The following is a 15,070-nucleotide window of genomic DNA, read 5'->3' as shown; positions in this document are numbered from 1 at the left end:
GCATGGGGGGGGCATTCAATGGTATCAATTCCTTCATCCTCCAGGAACTGGCTGCATACTCTCACCACATGAGGCCGGGCATTGTCATGCACCAGGAGGAACCCAGGACCCACTGCACCAGTGTAGGGTCTGACAATGGGTCCAAGGATTTCATCCCAATACCTAATAGCAGTCAGGGTGCCATTGTCTAGCCTGTAGAGGTCTGTGCGTCCCTCCATGGATATGTCTCCCCAGACCATCACTGACCCACCACCAAACCGGTCATACTGAACGATGTTACAGGCAGCATAACGTTCTCCATGGCTTCTCCAGACCCTTTCATGTCTGTCACATGTGCTCAGGGTGAACTCTGCTCTCATCTGTGAAAAGCACAGGGTGCCAGTGGTGGACCTGCCAATTCTGGTGTTCAATGGCAAATGCCAATCGAGTTCCACGGTGACGGTCAGTGAGCACAGGGCCCACTAGAGGACGTCGGGGCCTCAGGTCACCCTCATGAAGTTTGTTTCTGATTGTTTGGTCAGAGACATTCACACCAGTGGCCTGCTGGGGGTCATTTTGTAGGGCTCTGGCAGCGCTCATCCTGTTCCTCCTTGCACAAAGGAGCCGATACCGGTCCTGCTGATGGGTTAATGACCTTCTACGGTCCTGTCCAGCTCTCCTAGAGTAACTGCCTGTCTCCTGGAATCTCCTCCATGCTCTTCAGACTGTGCTGGGAGACACAAAGCAAACCTTCTGCCAATGGTACGTATTGATGTGCCATCCTGAAGGAGTTGGACTCCTTTGCCTGTGCAACCTCTATAGGGTCCAGGTATGGCCTCATGCTACCAGTAGTGACACTGACCCCCTCTATAGGGTCCAGGTATGGCCCCATGCTACCAGTAGTGACACTGACCTCCTCTATAGGGTCCAGGTATGGCCTCATGCTACCAGTAGTGACACTGACCCCCTCTATAGGGTCCAGGTATGACCTCATACTACCAGTAGTGACACTGACCCCCTCTATAGGGTCCAGGTATGGCCTCATACTACCAGTAGTGACACTGACCCCCTCTATAGGGTCCAGGTATGGCCTCATGCTACCAGTAGTGACACTGACCCCCCTCTATAGGGTCCAGGTATGGCCTCATGCTACCAGTAGTGACACTGACCCCCCTCTATAGGGTCCAGGTATGGCCTCATGCTACCAGTAGTGACACTAGCCCCCTCTATAGGGTCCAGGTATGGCCTCATGCTACCAGTAGTGACACTGACCCCCTCTATAGGGTCCAGGTATGGCCTCATACTACCAGTAGTGACACTGACCCCCCTCTAAATGGTCCAGGTATGGCCTCATACTACCAGTAGTGACACTGACCCCCTCTATAGGGTCCAGGTATGGCCTCATGCTACCAGTAGTGACACTGACCCCCTCTATAGGGTCCAGGTATGGCCTCATGCTACCAGTAGTGACACCGACCCCCCTCTATAGGGTCCAGGTATGGCCTCATGCTACCAGTAGTGACACTGACCCCCTCTATAGGGTCCAGGTATGGCCTCATGCTACCAGTAGTGACACTGACCCCCCTCTATAGGGTCCAGGTATGGCCTCATGCTACCAGTAGTGACACTGACCCCCCTCTATAGGGTCCAGGTATGGCCTCATGCTACCAGTAGTGACACTGACCCCCTCTATAGGGTCCAGGTATGGCCTCATGCTACCAGTAGTGACACTGACCCCCTCTATAGGGTCCAGGTATGGCCTCATGCTACCAGTAGTGACACTGACCCCCCTCTATAGGGTCCAGGTATGGCCTCATGCTACCAGTAGTGACACTGACCCCCCTCTATAGGGTCCAGGTATGGCCTCATGCTACCAGTAGTGACACTGACCCCCCTCTATAGGGTCCAGGTATGGCCTCATGCTACCAGTAGTGACACCGACCCCCCTCTATAGGGTCCAGGTATCTCCTCATGCTACCAGTAGTGACACTGACCCCCCTCTATAGGGTCCAGGTATGGCCTCATACTACCAGTAGTGACACTGACCCCCCTCTATAGGGTCCAGGTATGGCCTCATGCTACCAGTAGTGACACTGACCCTAGCCAAATGCCAAACTAGTGAAAAACACTCAGAAAAGATGAGTAAGGAAAAAAAGTCAGTAGCTCCATCTGTGAAACCATTCCTGTTTTGGAAGTTGTCTCATCTAGTGCACATGTTGTTAATTTCATTAACACCAAAGCAGCTGAAACTGATTAACAGCCCCCTCTGCTACTTAACTGACCAGATCAATATCCCAGGGGTTTAATTGACTTGATGCTATACTCTGATTAAAAAGTGTTTCTTTCATTTTTTTTTTTTTGAGCAGTGTATATTCTCTCCTCTACCATGCACATAGGGTTAGTGAGAATTTGTATTTCCTGTATAGATGTGTTTTTATCTGATAGCACGGTAATGTAGTCTTTGTTTAACGACGACCCGGCACAGAAAAGTTCTGTTTAATGTTGATAGTGTTAGGTAGCTCCAAGAAAATCCCAAATATTATTTACGGTCATTTCACAATGGAATCGATCAATTCACTTTTGTCTTCTCCCTTCTGGCTAGAGGACTATGGGTTGTTTGCATGGCTCCAGGCATTGCGGTGCTTAAGGGACAGGTTCTCTTTAGGCTTTCAGCATACATACTTGTTTCTCTTTTTTTGCAGATACCTATCACTGTTCCTTGGGTGGAGACTGGGTAAACCGCAAAAATCAAACTGATCCCCCCATATGCAGACCAGGTGAATATATTTTTATGCGGGTTATTCATTTGTGATTTTTATTTTTATGTCTTTATAAAAACGTTTTCAGCGATCGTCATCTAATGGAGACCATTGTTTGTATTTAAGTTGATCAATTAACATAACTCCAATTTAATTTCCAGGAAACAGGTAAATCTTCCCTGTCACCCTCTTCCTCAAGTTCCTCCCATTCCACTCCTCCTCCCATCCTGAAGAAGTATCAGCTTTTTTTGTTTGTTTTTTTTTGGTTTACCTTTTATTGGAAGAAAAAGTCTGCCCCCCCCACCTCCCCATGCACGTCATGCACCTTAGGTCCGCTGTGCACCTCCCATATCCCAGAAGTCCTAGCCTTTTGTGATGTGAGTCACTTTGGTTGGGGGTCTTGTGGAACCCAGATTGCTTTAGGGAGGTTGGCAGACTCCTTGTCCAGCTGCCTCAGCCCCTCCTATGTGTAAGTCCCCCTGTGTCTGTTAGGGGCACAGGGTGACCAGTCGGGTCTGCACTAATCAGACTCGCAGCACAACCACACTGGACTCAGCCTTTTGTGTTCCCCCGGCTATCCTGGGTTCTATATGTGTGGTTTGTGTTGGGGGAGTGAGGGGCTCTTTCACTTGGGACAATAATATCTCTGAACAATGTCCCTCAGGAAATATATGAAGATATTGCAGATTGCTAAGATATTGCAAAAGTGTTTCATAGAGCCTTGCTAGTGGGGTGGGGGTTTGTTATTGTTGAATACCTGCATTCCATTGTTCTATTGTTCCAGTCTGTCTTGAGTAAGCTTATTATGGGATGTGTATGTTTGGGTGGATTGGGTAAAGGGGGAGGGGTTATCCCAGAAGTGTATATCTCCTTCTGCTTTGTGTTTGAACAAACAGTTTGATACTGGTTTCACTCCAAAACGTGTACTGTTTAGTTCTTGGGGTAACTATAGCCAGATTCACTGATCCCGTGCTCCAGAGCTTAGGAAGCAGGTAATGGCGGAGATACCCAGTCAGGGGTGTCCGGATTCTGTCACACCTTTCATTCAAGGAAAGGGGGAGGGGCAGGCCTATTGGCGTCTCATCGAGAGGCTTGCCTACTGAACCTAGAAGAGCCAGCGGGCCTCTCGATGATATCAGAGATAACATGGGGGCGTGGGACGGAGCTGTGGACGGGCGCAAGAAGATCACAGCAGGACAACGCTTGATCCAATAGATGGGTGAGTATCTGAAATGTGCAGATACACCCTTCAGGTAAGGGGGGTCATAAAAGAAAAATCAGGGGGGGGGGGGGGCAGGGGGAGATGCTCTTTAAGCAGAAAAATGTATTTATGAGGTCCCAATGCTCCAATGCTACCAATAGTTATAACATATGGAGATATTTAAAGAATGCTAGGTATGGATATTTATACATGGTTACAGTACATTGTTCCAAATTGGACCAGTGTAACTATGTATATACTACACCTGCAAGATCGCTCTAGATCAGTGTTTCTCAACCTTTTTTCAGCCAAGGCACCCTTTAAAATTATGAACAGTCTTGAGGCACCCTCCAAAATATGACAGTCTTTAAGCACCCTCCAAAAGTATTACAGACTTGAGGTACCCCCAAAAATATATACAGTCTTGAGGCACCCTCCAAAATTATGGACAGACTTGAGGCACCCTCCAAAATATGAACAGTCTTGAAGCACCCTCCAAAAGTATGAACAGTCTTGAGGCACCCCCAAAAATATATATAATCTTGAGGCACCCTCCAAAATTATGGGCAGTCTTGAGGCACCCTCCAAAATTATGGACAGTCTTGAGGCACCCTCCAAAATTATGGGCAGTCTTGAGGCACCCTCCAAAATGATGGACCATCTTGAGGCACCCCCAAAAATATATACAGTCTTGTATCTTGAGGCACCCTCCAAAATTATGGGCAGTCTTGAGGCACCCTCCAAAATTATGGACCATCTTGAGGCACCCCCAAAAATATATACAGTCTTGTATCTTGAGGCACTCTCCAAAGTTATGGGCAGTCTTAAGGCACCCTCCAAAATTATGGGCAGTCTTGAGGCACCCACCAAAATTATGGACAGTCTTGAGGCACCCTCCAAAATTATGGGCAGTCTTGAGGCACCCTCAAAGATTATGGACCATCTTGAGGCACCCCCAAAAATATATACAGTCTTGTATCTTGAGGCACCCTCCAAAATTATGGAAAGTATTGAGGCACCCTCCAAAAGTATGAACAGTCTTGAGGCACCCCCAAAAATATATACAATCTTGAGGCACCCTCCAAAACTATGGGCAGTCTTGAGGCACCCTCCAAAATTTTGGACAGTCTTGAGGCACCCTCCAAAATTATGGACCATCTTGAGGCACCCCCAAAAATATATACAGTCTTGTATCTTGAGGCACCCTCCAAAATTATGGGCAGTCTTGAGGCACCCTCCAAAATTATGGACAGTCTTGAGGCACCCTCCAAAATTATGGACAGTCTTGAGGCACCCTTCAAAATTATGGGCAGTCTTGAGGCACCCTCCACAATTATGGGCAGTCTTGAGGCACCCTCAAAAATTATGGACCATCTTGAGGCACCCCCAAAAATATATACAGTCTTGAGGCACCCTCCAAAATTATGGACAGTCTTGAGGCACCCTCAAAAATTATGGACAGTCTTGAGGCACCCTCAAAAATTATGGACAGTCTTGAGGCACTCTCCAAAATTATGGACAGTATCTTGAGGCACCCTCCAAAATGATGGAAAGTCTTGAGGCACCCTCCAAAATTATGGGCAGTCTTGAGGCACCCTCCAAAATTATGGGCAGTCTTGAGGCACCCTCCAAAATTATGTGCAGTCTTGAGGCACCCTCCAAAAGTATGGGCAGTCTTGAGGCACCCTCCAAAATTTTGGACAGTCTTGAGGCACCCTCCAAAATGATGGACAGTCTTGAGGCACCCTCCAAAATTATGGGCAGTCTTGAGGCACCCTCCAAAATTATAGGCAGTCTTGAGGCACCCTTCAAAAATTATGGACAGTCTTGAGGCACCCTCCAAAATTATGGACAGTCTTGAGGCACCCTCCAAAAGTATGGGCAGTCTTGAGGCACCCTCCAAAATCATGGGCAGTCTTGAGGCACCCTCCAAAAGTATGGGCAGTCTTGAGGCACCCTCCAAAATGATGGAAAGTTGAGGAACTCTCCAAAATTATGGACAGTCTTGAGGCACCCTCCAAAATCATGGGCAGTCTTGAGGCACCCTCCAAAAGTATGGGCAGTCTTGAGGCACCCTCCAAAATGATGGAAAGTTGAGGAACTCTCCAAAATTATGGACAGTCTTGAGGCACCCTCCAAAATCATGGGCAGTCTTGAGGCACCCTCCAAAATTATGGGCAGTCTTGAGGCACCCTTCAAAAATTATGGGAAGTCTTGAGGCACCCTCCAAAATTATGGGCAGTCTTGAGGCACCCTCCAAAATCATGGGCAGTCTTGAGGCACCCTCCAAAAGTATGGGCAGTCTTGAGGCACCCTCCAAAACTATGGGCAGTGTTGAGGCACCCTCCAAAATTTTGGACAGTCTTGAGGCACCCTCCAAAATGATGGACAGTCTTGAGGCACCCTTCAAAATGATGGACAGTCTTGAGGCACCCTCCAAAATTATGGACAGTCTTGAGGAACCCTTCAAAATGATGGGCAGTCTTGAGGCACCCTCCAAAATTATGGGAAGTCTTGAGGCACCCTCCAATAATTATGGACAGTCTTGAGGCACCCCATTCTAAAATGTAAAAACTATTATAAATGTTTTACATAATGCAGCAACATCAATACTCGTAGGACACCCAAAGTTAGAGGTGAATTATTTAAAAGCCAATACACTTTTGCAGACTAGTCCTTACTAGTATTCCAGTTTTTCTCCTCTCCCTCAGTTTTTCTCCAATACTTAGCTAATGAGAGCCCAAAGCTGATGCAGAGAGGAAAGGGAGGGTCAAACAAGGATGATTTGCAGGAAACTGACATTCTCCTTATCAACTGATGATGTCATTGGTCTAAGGTTGGCAGGTAGAAGGTTGTAATTGTGTACAATGAAATCTGTTGGCTTTGTGGGCAGGTTTCATCCACCCACTAGCTTGTATGCAATTTTGGGGCAATTATTAAACATTTTGTCATGGCACCTCTTAGAAAGCCTCAAGGCACCCCAGGGTGCCTGGGCACCCTGGTTGAAAAAGGCTGCTGTAGATGCTGAAAATCACTGAAGTAAGCACCATAACTACAATGGTCTCCACTAGCTTTGAGGTCCTGTGCTGAGCGGCTGTCCTGCTGCATTCTGAACACAGGAGGTCACCAGCTTGGCATGGGCACCATTCCGAGAACACTTTCTGTTTTCTCTATGAATGCAAAGCATTCTCTGATAGGATGAGATGTAGATTGTGATATCGCCACTCCACCTTGTTCAATCAGAGAATGCTTTGCACTCAAAATAATTAAGATTTTAGAGAATGTCTAGAGCAGTGATGGCGAACCCATGGCAGGCGTGCCACAGTTGGCACGCAGAGCCCTCTCTGTAGGCACACGAGAGCCGCCAACACTGCCCGCACTGTGACAAGGGGAGAAGGGACTGGGCAGCGCAGGACTTGGACAGAGCGGCTCTTGCAGGGATCGCTGGCCACTCTGATTCCTCACCAATGAGGAGCCAGGACAAGTGCACCATGAGACATGTAGTCCCTGAAGACTATGGCTCCATTTTAATCAGTTAAAAACTACAGCCTCAGTGTGCCCCGAGAAAATAAGAGCAGGGACAGCCTGGAGCCCAGGAAACAAAAATGGCTAAGGGGGAAGGGAGAGCAAGGTTGAGAGGAGTGTGGAGACAAGAGTGAGCGGAGGCTGAGGTGGTTCAGGGGGGAGAGAGCAGCCCCTGGATTTGAAGCAGCCAGAGAGGAGCATGAGGATGATGGTGAGAGTACATGATCAAAAGTGAGGAGGGTGATCAAAGGCACCAACAAAAGGGGAAACTGCTGCCAGGCACAACGACACTGGACATCATAGTTACATAGTTACATAGTAGATGAGGTTGAATAAAGACAATAGTCCATCCAGTTCAACCTGTGTAGGTGTGTGTGGCTGTAATCATCTCTCATACCCCTGAATGTTCTGATCCTTGAGATGTACGTCTAAGAGTCTTTTGAAAGCCACCATACTTCCCGCAGAAACCACCTCTTGTAGCCCTAACAGTAAAGAACCCCCCTCCTCCCCGTTGCCTGAGGTTAAAACGCTTCTCCTCTAATCGCATTGTATGCCCTCGAGTCCTCATGCAATCCTTTCGACTGAACAGCTTTTTTTCTATGCTGAGATCACCATTGAGATATTTATAAATTGCTATCATGTCCCCCCTCAGGCGTCTCTTCTCCAGGGAGAATAAATCAAGCGTTTGCAGACGCTCTTCATAATTAAGGTCCTCCAATCCCCTAATTAGTTTAGTTGCCCCTCTCTGGACTCTCTCCAGCTCCAACACATCCCTCCTGAGGACTGGCGACCAGAACTGGACAGAATACTCCAGATGTGGTCGGACCAGAGTTTTATAAAGTGGAAGGATTATAGATTTATCTCTGGAATACATCCCTTTCTTTATGCATGCTAATATTCTGCTGGCTTTGGCAGCTGCCGCTTGACATTGCATGCTATTGCCTAGTCTATCATCAACCAAGACTCCCAGATCTTTCTCCATTTTTGATTCCCCCAACGGTTCCCCCCCTAACGTGTATTGTGCTTTTATGTTTTTAGTCCCCAAGTGCAAAACCTTACACTTCTCCACGTTAAACCTCATTTGCCATGTCGTTGCCCACTCTGTAATTTTGTCCAGGTCATTCTGTAGGATATCTGCTTCATGCTGTGCAGTTATTGCCCTGCCCAATTTTGTGTCATCTGCAAAAACTGATATAGAACTCCTGATCCCGTCCTCAATGCTGTTTATGAATAAATTGAACAAGGTTGGTCCCAGGACTGAGCCTTGGAGGACCCCACTTACCACCTCAGACCAGTCTGAGTATGCGCTGTTTATTACCACCCTTTGGACACGCCCTTTTAGCCAGTTCCGTATCCAAGAGCAAACCCTGCTGTCGATACCTGCAGACCTTATTTTATAAATTAAGCGCTTATGGGGGCTGACAGGCCTATAATTTCCCGGTATATGCCTCTGACATCGGAGCCGGGTGGGTGCTGAAACCCTTTTGGAGTGTGCGATCATCACCTGGGTGGCTGGGTGTCTGCAGTTTAATTGCAGTGTTGGCACTTTGAAAAAATAAGTTGGTTTTGTGTTGAAGTTTGGGCACTCGGGCTCAATAGGTTTCACCATCACTGCTCTAGAGAATGTCTCTATGTTTAGAGAATGTCTCTGATACTCACTGCAACACAGACAGGGAGGGAACAGAGTTTAATTTATATTAATGCAATTCAGAGAGGTAAGGATTCTTTAACCTCTTGCTTAGAGCATCAACTTAACATTTTAACATTTTTAAATATAGTTGGATGAAAAGATAAGAAAATGGTGCAAAAATCAATTACAGAGAAAAATAGCAATGGGATTAAAAATGAAAGTCCCTAACAAGGTTCTCCTGGTCTTTGGTTCTGGCGGAGTCCAATTCATTGCAGAGTAAGTCAGATTTTAACAAAGTCAATGGTCTCAAATTTATTCTTGTCATTTACAGCGGAGAAAATATTCATTTTATCCCCTGCAGATTGTGTAAGTTTGCCAACTTACAAAGAAATGAGGGGTGTATAATTTTTATCATAGGTGTATGTTATAGGATAGAGACAGAATATCAACCGAAAATCCAGAAAAAAACACATGATACAAATGTTATAAACAGTGGCGGCTGGTGCTCAACATTTTTGGGGGGGCGCAAACAGAAAAATGTAATAGGCATTGCTTTGCGGCAAAAAACGCGGTAAAAAATTGCGTGACTTTGAGGTCACAAAAGTGTGAAAGGGGCCTTCAGTAATCAAGGTATAGTGTGCCCCCTTCAATGCAGAGTGACCAGTGACCAGTGTGCCCCCTTCAATGCAGAGTGACCAGTGACCAGTGTGCCCCCATCAATGCAGAGTGACTAGTGATCAGTCTGCCCCCATCAATGCAGAGTGACCAGCGTGCCCCCCTAAATGCAGAGTGACCATCGTGCCCCCTTCATTGCAGAGTGACCATCGTGCCCCCTTCAATGCAGAGTGACCAGTGTGTCCCCTTCAATGCAGAGAGACCACCATGCCCCTTTCAATGCAGAGTGACCAGCATGCCCCCTTCAATGCAGAGTGACCAGCGTGCCCCCTTCAATGCAGAGAGACCATCGTGCCCCCTTCAATGCAGAGTGACCAGCGTGCCCCCTTCAATGCAGAGTGACCATCGTGCCCCCTTCAATGCAGAGAGACCGTCATGCCCCCTTCAATGCAGAGTGACCAGCGTGCCCCCTTCAATGCAGAGTGACCAGCGTGTCCCCTTCAATGCAGAGAGACCATAGTGCCCCCTTCAATGCAGAGAGACCATAGTGCCCCCTTCAATGCAGAGTGACCAGCGTGCCCCTTTCAATGCAGAGAGACCATTGTGACCCCTTCAATGCAGAGAGACCATTGTGCCCCCTTCAATGCAGAGAGACCATTGTGCCCCCTTCAATGCACAGTGACCAGCGTGCCCCCTTCAATGCAAAGAGACCATCGTGCCCCCTTCAATGCAGAGTGACCATCGTGCCCCCTTCAATGCAGAGAGACCATCGTGCCCCCTTCAATGAAGAGTGACCAGCATGCCCCCTTCAATGCAGAGTGACCAGAATGCCCCCTTCAATGCAGAGTGACCATCGTGCCCCTTCAATGCAGAGAGACCATCATGCCCCCTTCAATGCAGAGTGACCAGCGTGCCCCCTTCAATGCAGAGTGACCAGCGTGCCCCCTTCAATGCAGAGAGACCATTGTGCCCCCTTCAATGCAGAGAAACCATCGTGCCCCCTTCAATGCAGAGAGACCATCATGCCCCCTTCAATGCAGAGTGACCAGCGTGCCCCCTTCAATACAGAGTGACCAGCGTGCCCCCTTCAATGCAGAGAGACCATCGTGCCCCCTTCAATGCAGAGAGACCATCGTGCCCCCTTCAATGCAGAGATACCATCGTGCCCCCTTCAATGCAGATTGACCAGCGTGCCCCCTTCAATGCAGAGAGACCAACGTGCCCCCTTCAATGCAGAGTGACCAGCGTGCCCCCATAAATGCAGAGTGACCAGCTTGCCCCCTTCAATGCAGAGTGACCAGTGCACTTACCCGATGTGCAGCGATGGCTTCTCCTCAGTCCCCCGCGTCTCCCTGCGTCTCCTCGAGTCCTCCGGCCTCATCCTCCCACCTCCTCTTCCTCCTTGGCCAATGGCATGGGTTCGCCTTTCGGCCAATCAGGAAACGAGTCTCCTTTGAACGCATAATGTAAGTTCACAGCAATAGATTCCACATTTCATATACCACATTTAGAATCAACTCCAGACCCTTTACCTGCTTAATTAATGAAGAAATAATGAAGGAGTAGCCCACACCTGGCCATAAAACTACTTTTGATTCAATTGTCCAATTACTTTTGGTCCCTTGAGAAAGGGGGGTGGCTATTCTTAAGGGCTGTAATTCCTAAACCCTTCTTCTGATTTGGTGTACATACCCTCAAATTAAACCTGAGAGTGTGCACTTTCAGACCATATCCATTATATAACTATAGCATGAATATGTTTTGGTAAATACCTGAAAAAAACTAAAATTGTTGGCATGCAAATAACAATATTAAACACATGAAAACCGAAAATACACTAAAATACAAATACAGGTACTAATACATTATGAGTGTCCCTATAGTCTGCTTCATCCCTGCTTACTTGGCCCCTAAAGTGGTCCATACCTCTACCTGGCAAGTAGGGGTGCATTTAATATTTTATTTCTTATCACTTTAACTGTTCTAATGTAACAGTTTATATTCCATTCGAGGTTGAGACCCAATGGATTAAAAGTTTGTGGGTCATAAATCCACCAGGTCTCACAACAGGATATTTGCCTTTTAAGATTACTTCCTCTCCAATGTGTACATTTTTCAACGGCCATAACCTGTAGAAGAGATGGATCCCTACTGTGACAAAGACAGAAATATATGGAGACACTATGTGCCACAAATCCCTTTTTTATGTTGGTCAAGTGTTAACCTATTCTTACACTGGGTGCCCCTGTGGTTCTGTCCACATACTGTAGGCCACACGGGCATCCCAAGAGGTACACAACCCCCTTTGTTCCACATGTAATTAAATCTTTGATCTGATAGGACCTCGAGGTGACTCTAGATTTAGAGGATGCAGTTCTGAAAGTTTTAGCATTTCTGCATACCTCACAATGCCTGCATGGAAAGAACCCCCTTCAACTTCCCAAACATCTCAAAGTTGCACACTACAAGGGCAGTTGCTCCAGTGCTTCATCCACCACTAGATGAATCTGAGGTAATGTTCTTGAACACTTATCTTCAGGGTACTCGCCTAGCACCCCCTTTCTATCCACCAGCTAAAACCTGTCCTCTGACTACTCTACTCCGGAGTGGCCCCCTTCCTGGTCAGGCCCTTAGACTCGATCCCCTGTACTCACGATACTGCTTTTCAGGTTCTCCAGTGTCTCAACTCCTCCTAGTCAGCTCTTCTGGACCTGGGTTCAGCTCCTTACATCTGGCTCACCAAGCCAACTGCCTGTGACCACACACCAACCACTGCATAAGAGGAGGCAGCCACCACCCTCCTTCCGGGACTCTGCTCACCAGCCAAAGACCCCGAGCACATGTGCTCCTGGCTTTTATACCACACCCCACAATGCACCAAGACAGCCAGTCTGTGCCAATCACTGGGGTTATATCAAATCCTGTGTGCCCATTGGTCAGGTTTCCTCCACTGTCCAATGTGCCTCCCCATTGGACCAGTGGGGACACTCCCCGCACATTAAGCAAACCTAACTCACAGATCCCGCTCCTTGTTAAGCAGAGTGCAATATAGAATTTACCTGCTGCTCCTCTGATAGGCAGACAGAGCCAAAAACTATACTCACTCTCTAGCACCTACCTAGGAGGCTGCTACACAAACAAAAATGCAGTTGTTTAAATTTTCCTTGCATGGGATTGGGTATTCTTTGCCAAATGAAGCATTAACTCATTTACTAAGCTCTGGAGCAACTGCATTTTGCAAAGTGCACAGTCTATTCGCCGTTAGCAAATATGCCCCATAGTGTGATAATTCACCTTGTGCCACCACAAATATAATTGACTTCCATTCTATTGGTTGTTTAGAAGTCCTTGTGTTATATGTATTGCTGAGGGGAACCGGTGTGCCGTGAGCCAGCTTAGGGTCATAGATATGACATTAATGATTTTATTTGAATTTATTGCTTTTTTTCACTTTGATTAAGAACTCTTTAATATCTGTCTACTTTTTATTCCCAGTCTGTGGCAAAACCACCTTGCAGCTCCATTCCAAAATATATGGTGGCTCTCCAGCAGAGAACGGGTACTTCCCATGGGTCATCCATTTTCCATCAGGAGACATCGGAGGGGGATCACTCATATCCGATCAATGGGTCCTCACAGCTGCCCACGTGGTCCAAAACCATGACCAACCCAGTTTACTCATCGGTGATGTCTTCCACCGTAAAGGAGTGGAGGTGATGGCCAAGAAGGTCATTATCCACCCCAGATGGATCCCAGGAAATAACGATAACAGACAGAATTATGACAATGACGTTGCCCTCGTCCAGCTGAGTCGTAGGATTGAAATGGGTCCCTGTATATGTCCGGTATGTCTGCCGGAAAATATAGCGGACTCCTCCCCAGATATAGATGAAGTCGGGTATGTGGCAGGCTGGGGAAAAATACACGATAATTTCAAGAGACTGAAAACCGCAGATCTGCGGTATGCTCCTGTTTCTGTCCGCAAAACTGAAGACTGCAAGAAATCGGTAGTCACCAACCAAGTCTTTACCGATAACATGATCTGCGCAGGTGGAGGCGGTAAAGATAGCTGTCAAGGTGACAGTGGCGGTCCGCTCATGTTCAGGTATCTGTCCGAAGAAGTTAAGGACAATAGATTATATCTTGGAGGGATTGTCTCCTGGGGCCTTGAATGTGGCAAATTCGGAATGTACACCAGAGTGAGGAATTATCTGGAGTGGATCAAAGAGACAATAAAGCAGACGGAGAAGGAAGACGGCGAGCAGAAGGCCGAACTGCTGAAGATTTGTAAATAGAATAGTATGGTGCACAGGAAGTGACATCATTTCCTGTCTAGATGATGAATATGAAACGGGATATGTGAGCACAAATCCAAAAATATCATCACAATAAAATCAATATATAAATATTTTACTTATTACTCACTTATTCCTGTCACTAATAATTTCCGTATTGTTTTACATATTGTACACGTTTTGTTCGTCATTTATAAAATTCGCACACTTTCCTGTAAAAGGCAAGAAGTAACCCGGTGCTGCCGCAACTGCCAGCTGGAGGCTGGAACCAAAAGCCTCCGACACACCAAGGATCCTTCAAAGTGTAAATCCACTTTTATGTGGAAGAAAAATAGCAAATAAAGAAAAAATAACATAGCGTATATAAATGTGACACAAATCATATTGTAATTGAATGTTATTAAAAATGACCTTTCCTTTTCAATCTGCAGCCGCTGTCATTTTCTGAAAATGCAATATGGCTGCCTGGAGGCGCTCTGTACACAGAATGTATACTGACCACACCCCCAGAAACATCATTTCCTGCTTGTGTGATTGGCTCCCCAATTTTCCCAGAAGTCTGCCTAAGATACGAGTCAGATTTCTGGCATCCCCTGCAGCAAAAATTTCATTTTTGGTGAGATCTTCCCAGTAGGAACAGGTATAAATGAATGCAGGCCCAGCAGATTTCCTCATTGGTGCTCTGCAGCTGCCAGAGCTGATAGATAATTATGAAACCATTCCCATTAGACCCACTCAGCACAGAGGAACACACAGGGATTTCTTCAGAAGAGCAAACGGTAGGAATCTGCAACAAAGGTTGTTTTAATCATTGTAATGTACAGAGATCACCCAGAGGGGAATGTTTATTTTCTCAACAAAAGTTGAGAAAACAGGCAAGGCCTGTTCTGAGTGGAACCTGTCCTGGTAATCCGCTGTATGGTCTTGGCCACCATACTGCAGCTCAGTTTCAGGGTCTTGGCAATCTTCTTATAGTCTAGGCCATCTTTATGTAGAGCAACAATTATTTTTTTCAGATCCTCAGAGAGTACTTTGCCATGAGGTGCCATGTTGAACTTCCAGTGAC

General features: G+C 46.8%; 1 protein-coding gene across 1 annotated transcript in view; it reads left to right on the top strand.

Moving 5' to 3' along the window:
* The window catches only part of LOC309564591 (complement C1s subcomponent-like), a 61,528-nt gene extending 47,411 nt beyond the window's left edge, over positions 1 to 14,117 (top strand). The window contains exons 10-11 of the mRNA XM_082269239.1: positions 2,682 to 2,756; positions 13,205 to 14,117. Of these exons, the coding sequence (XP_082125365.1) occupies positions 2,682 to 2,756; positions 13,205 to 14,004 (875 nt within the window). The 3' untranslated portion in view covers positions 14,005 to 14,117. The remainder of the gene's footprint in view (positions 1 to 2,681; positions 2,757 to 13,204) is intronic.
* The last annotated feature ends 953 nt before the right edge of the window (positions 14,118 to 15,070 follow it).

Source organism: Pelophylax lessonae (assembly GCF_965119305.1).
Source record: "Pelophylax lessonae genome assembly, chromosome: 9".
NCBI classification, from domain to species: Eukaryota; Metazoa; Chordata; class Amphibia; order Anura; family Ranidae; genus Pelophylax; species Pelophylax lessonae.
The sequence above is the reverse complement of the archived record's forward strand: the minus strand, read 5'-3'. Positions and strand labels throughout refer to the sequence as shown.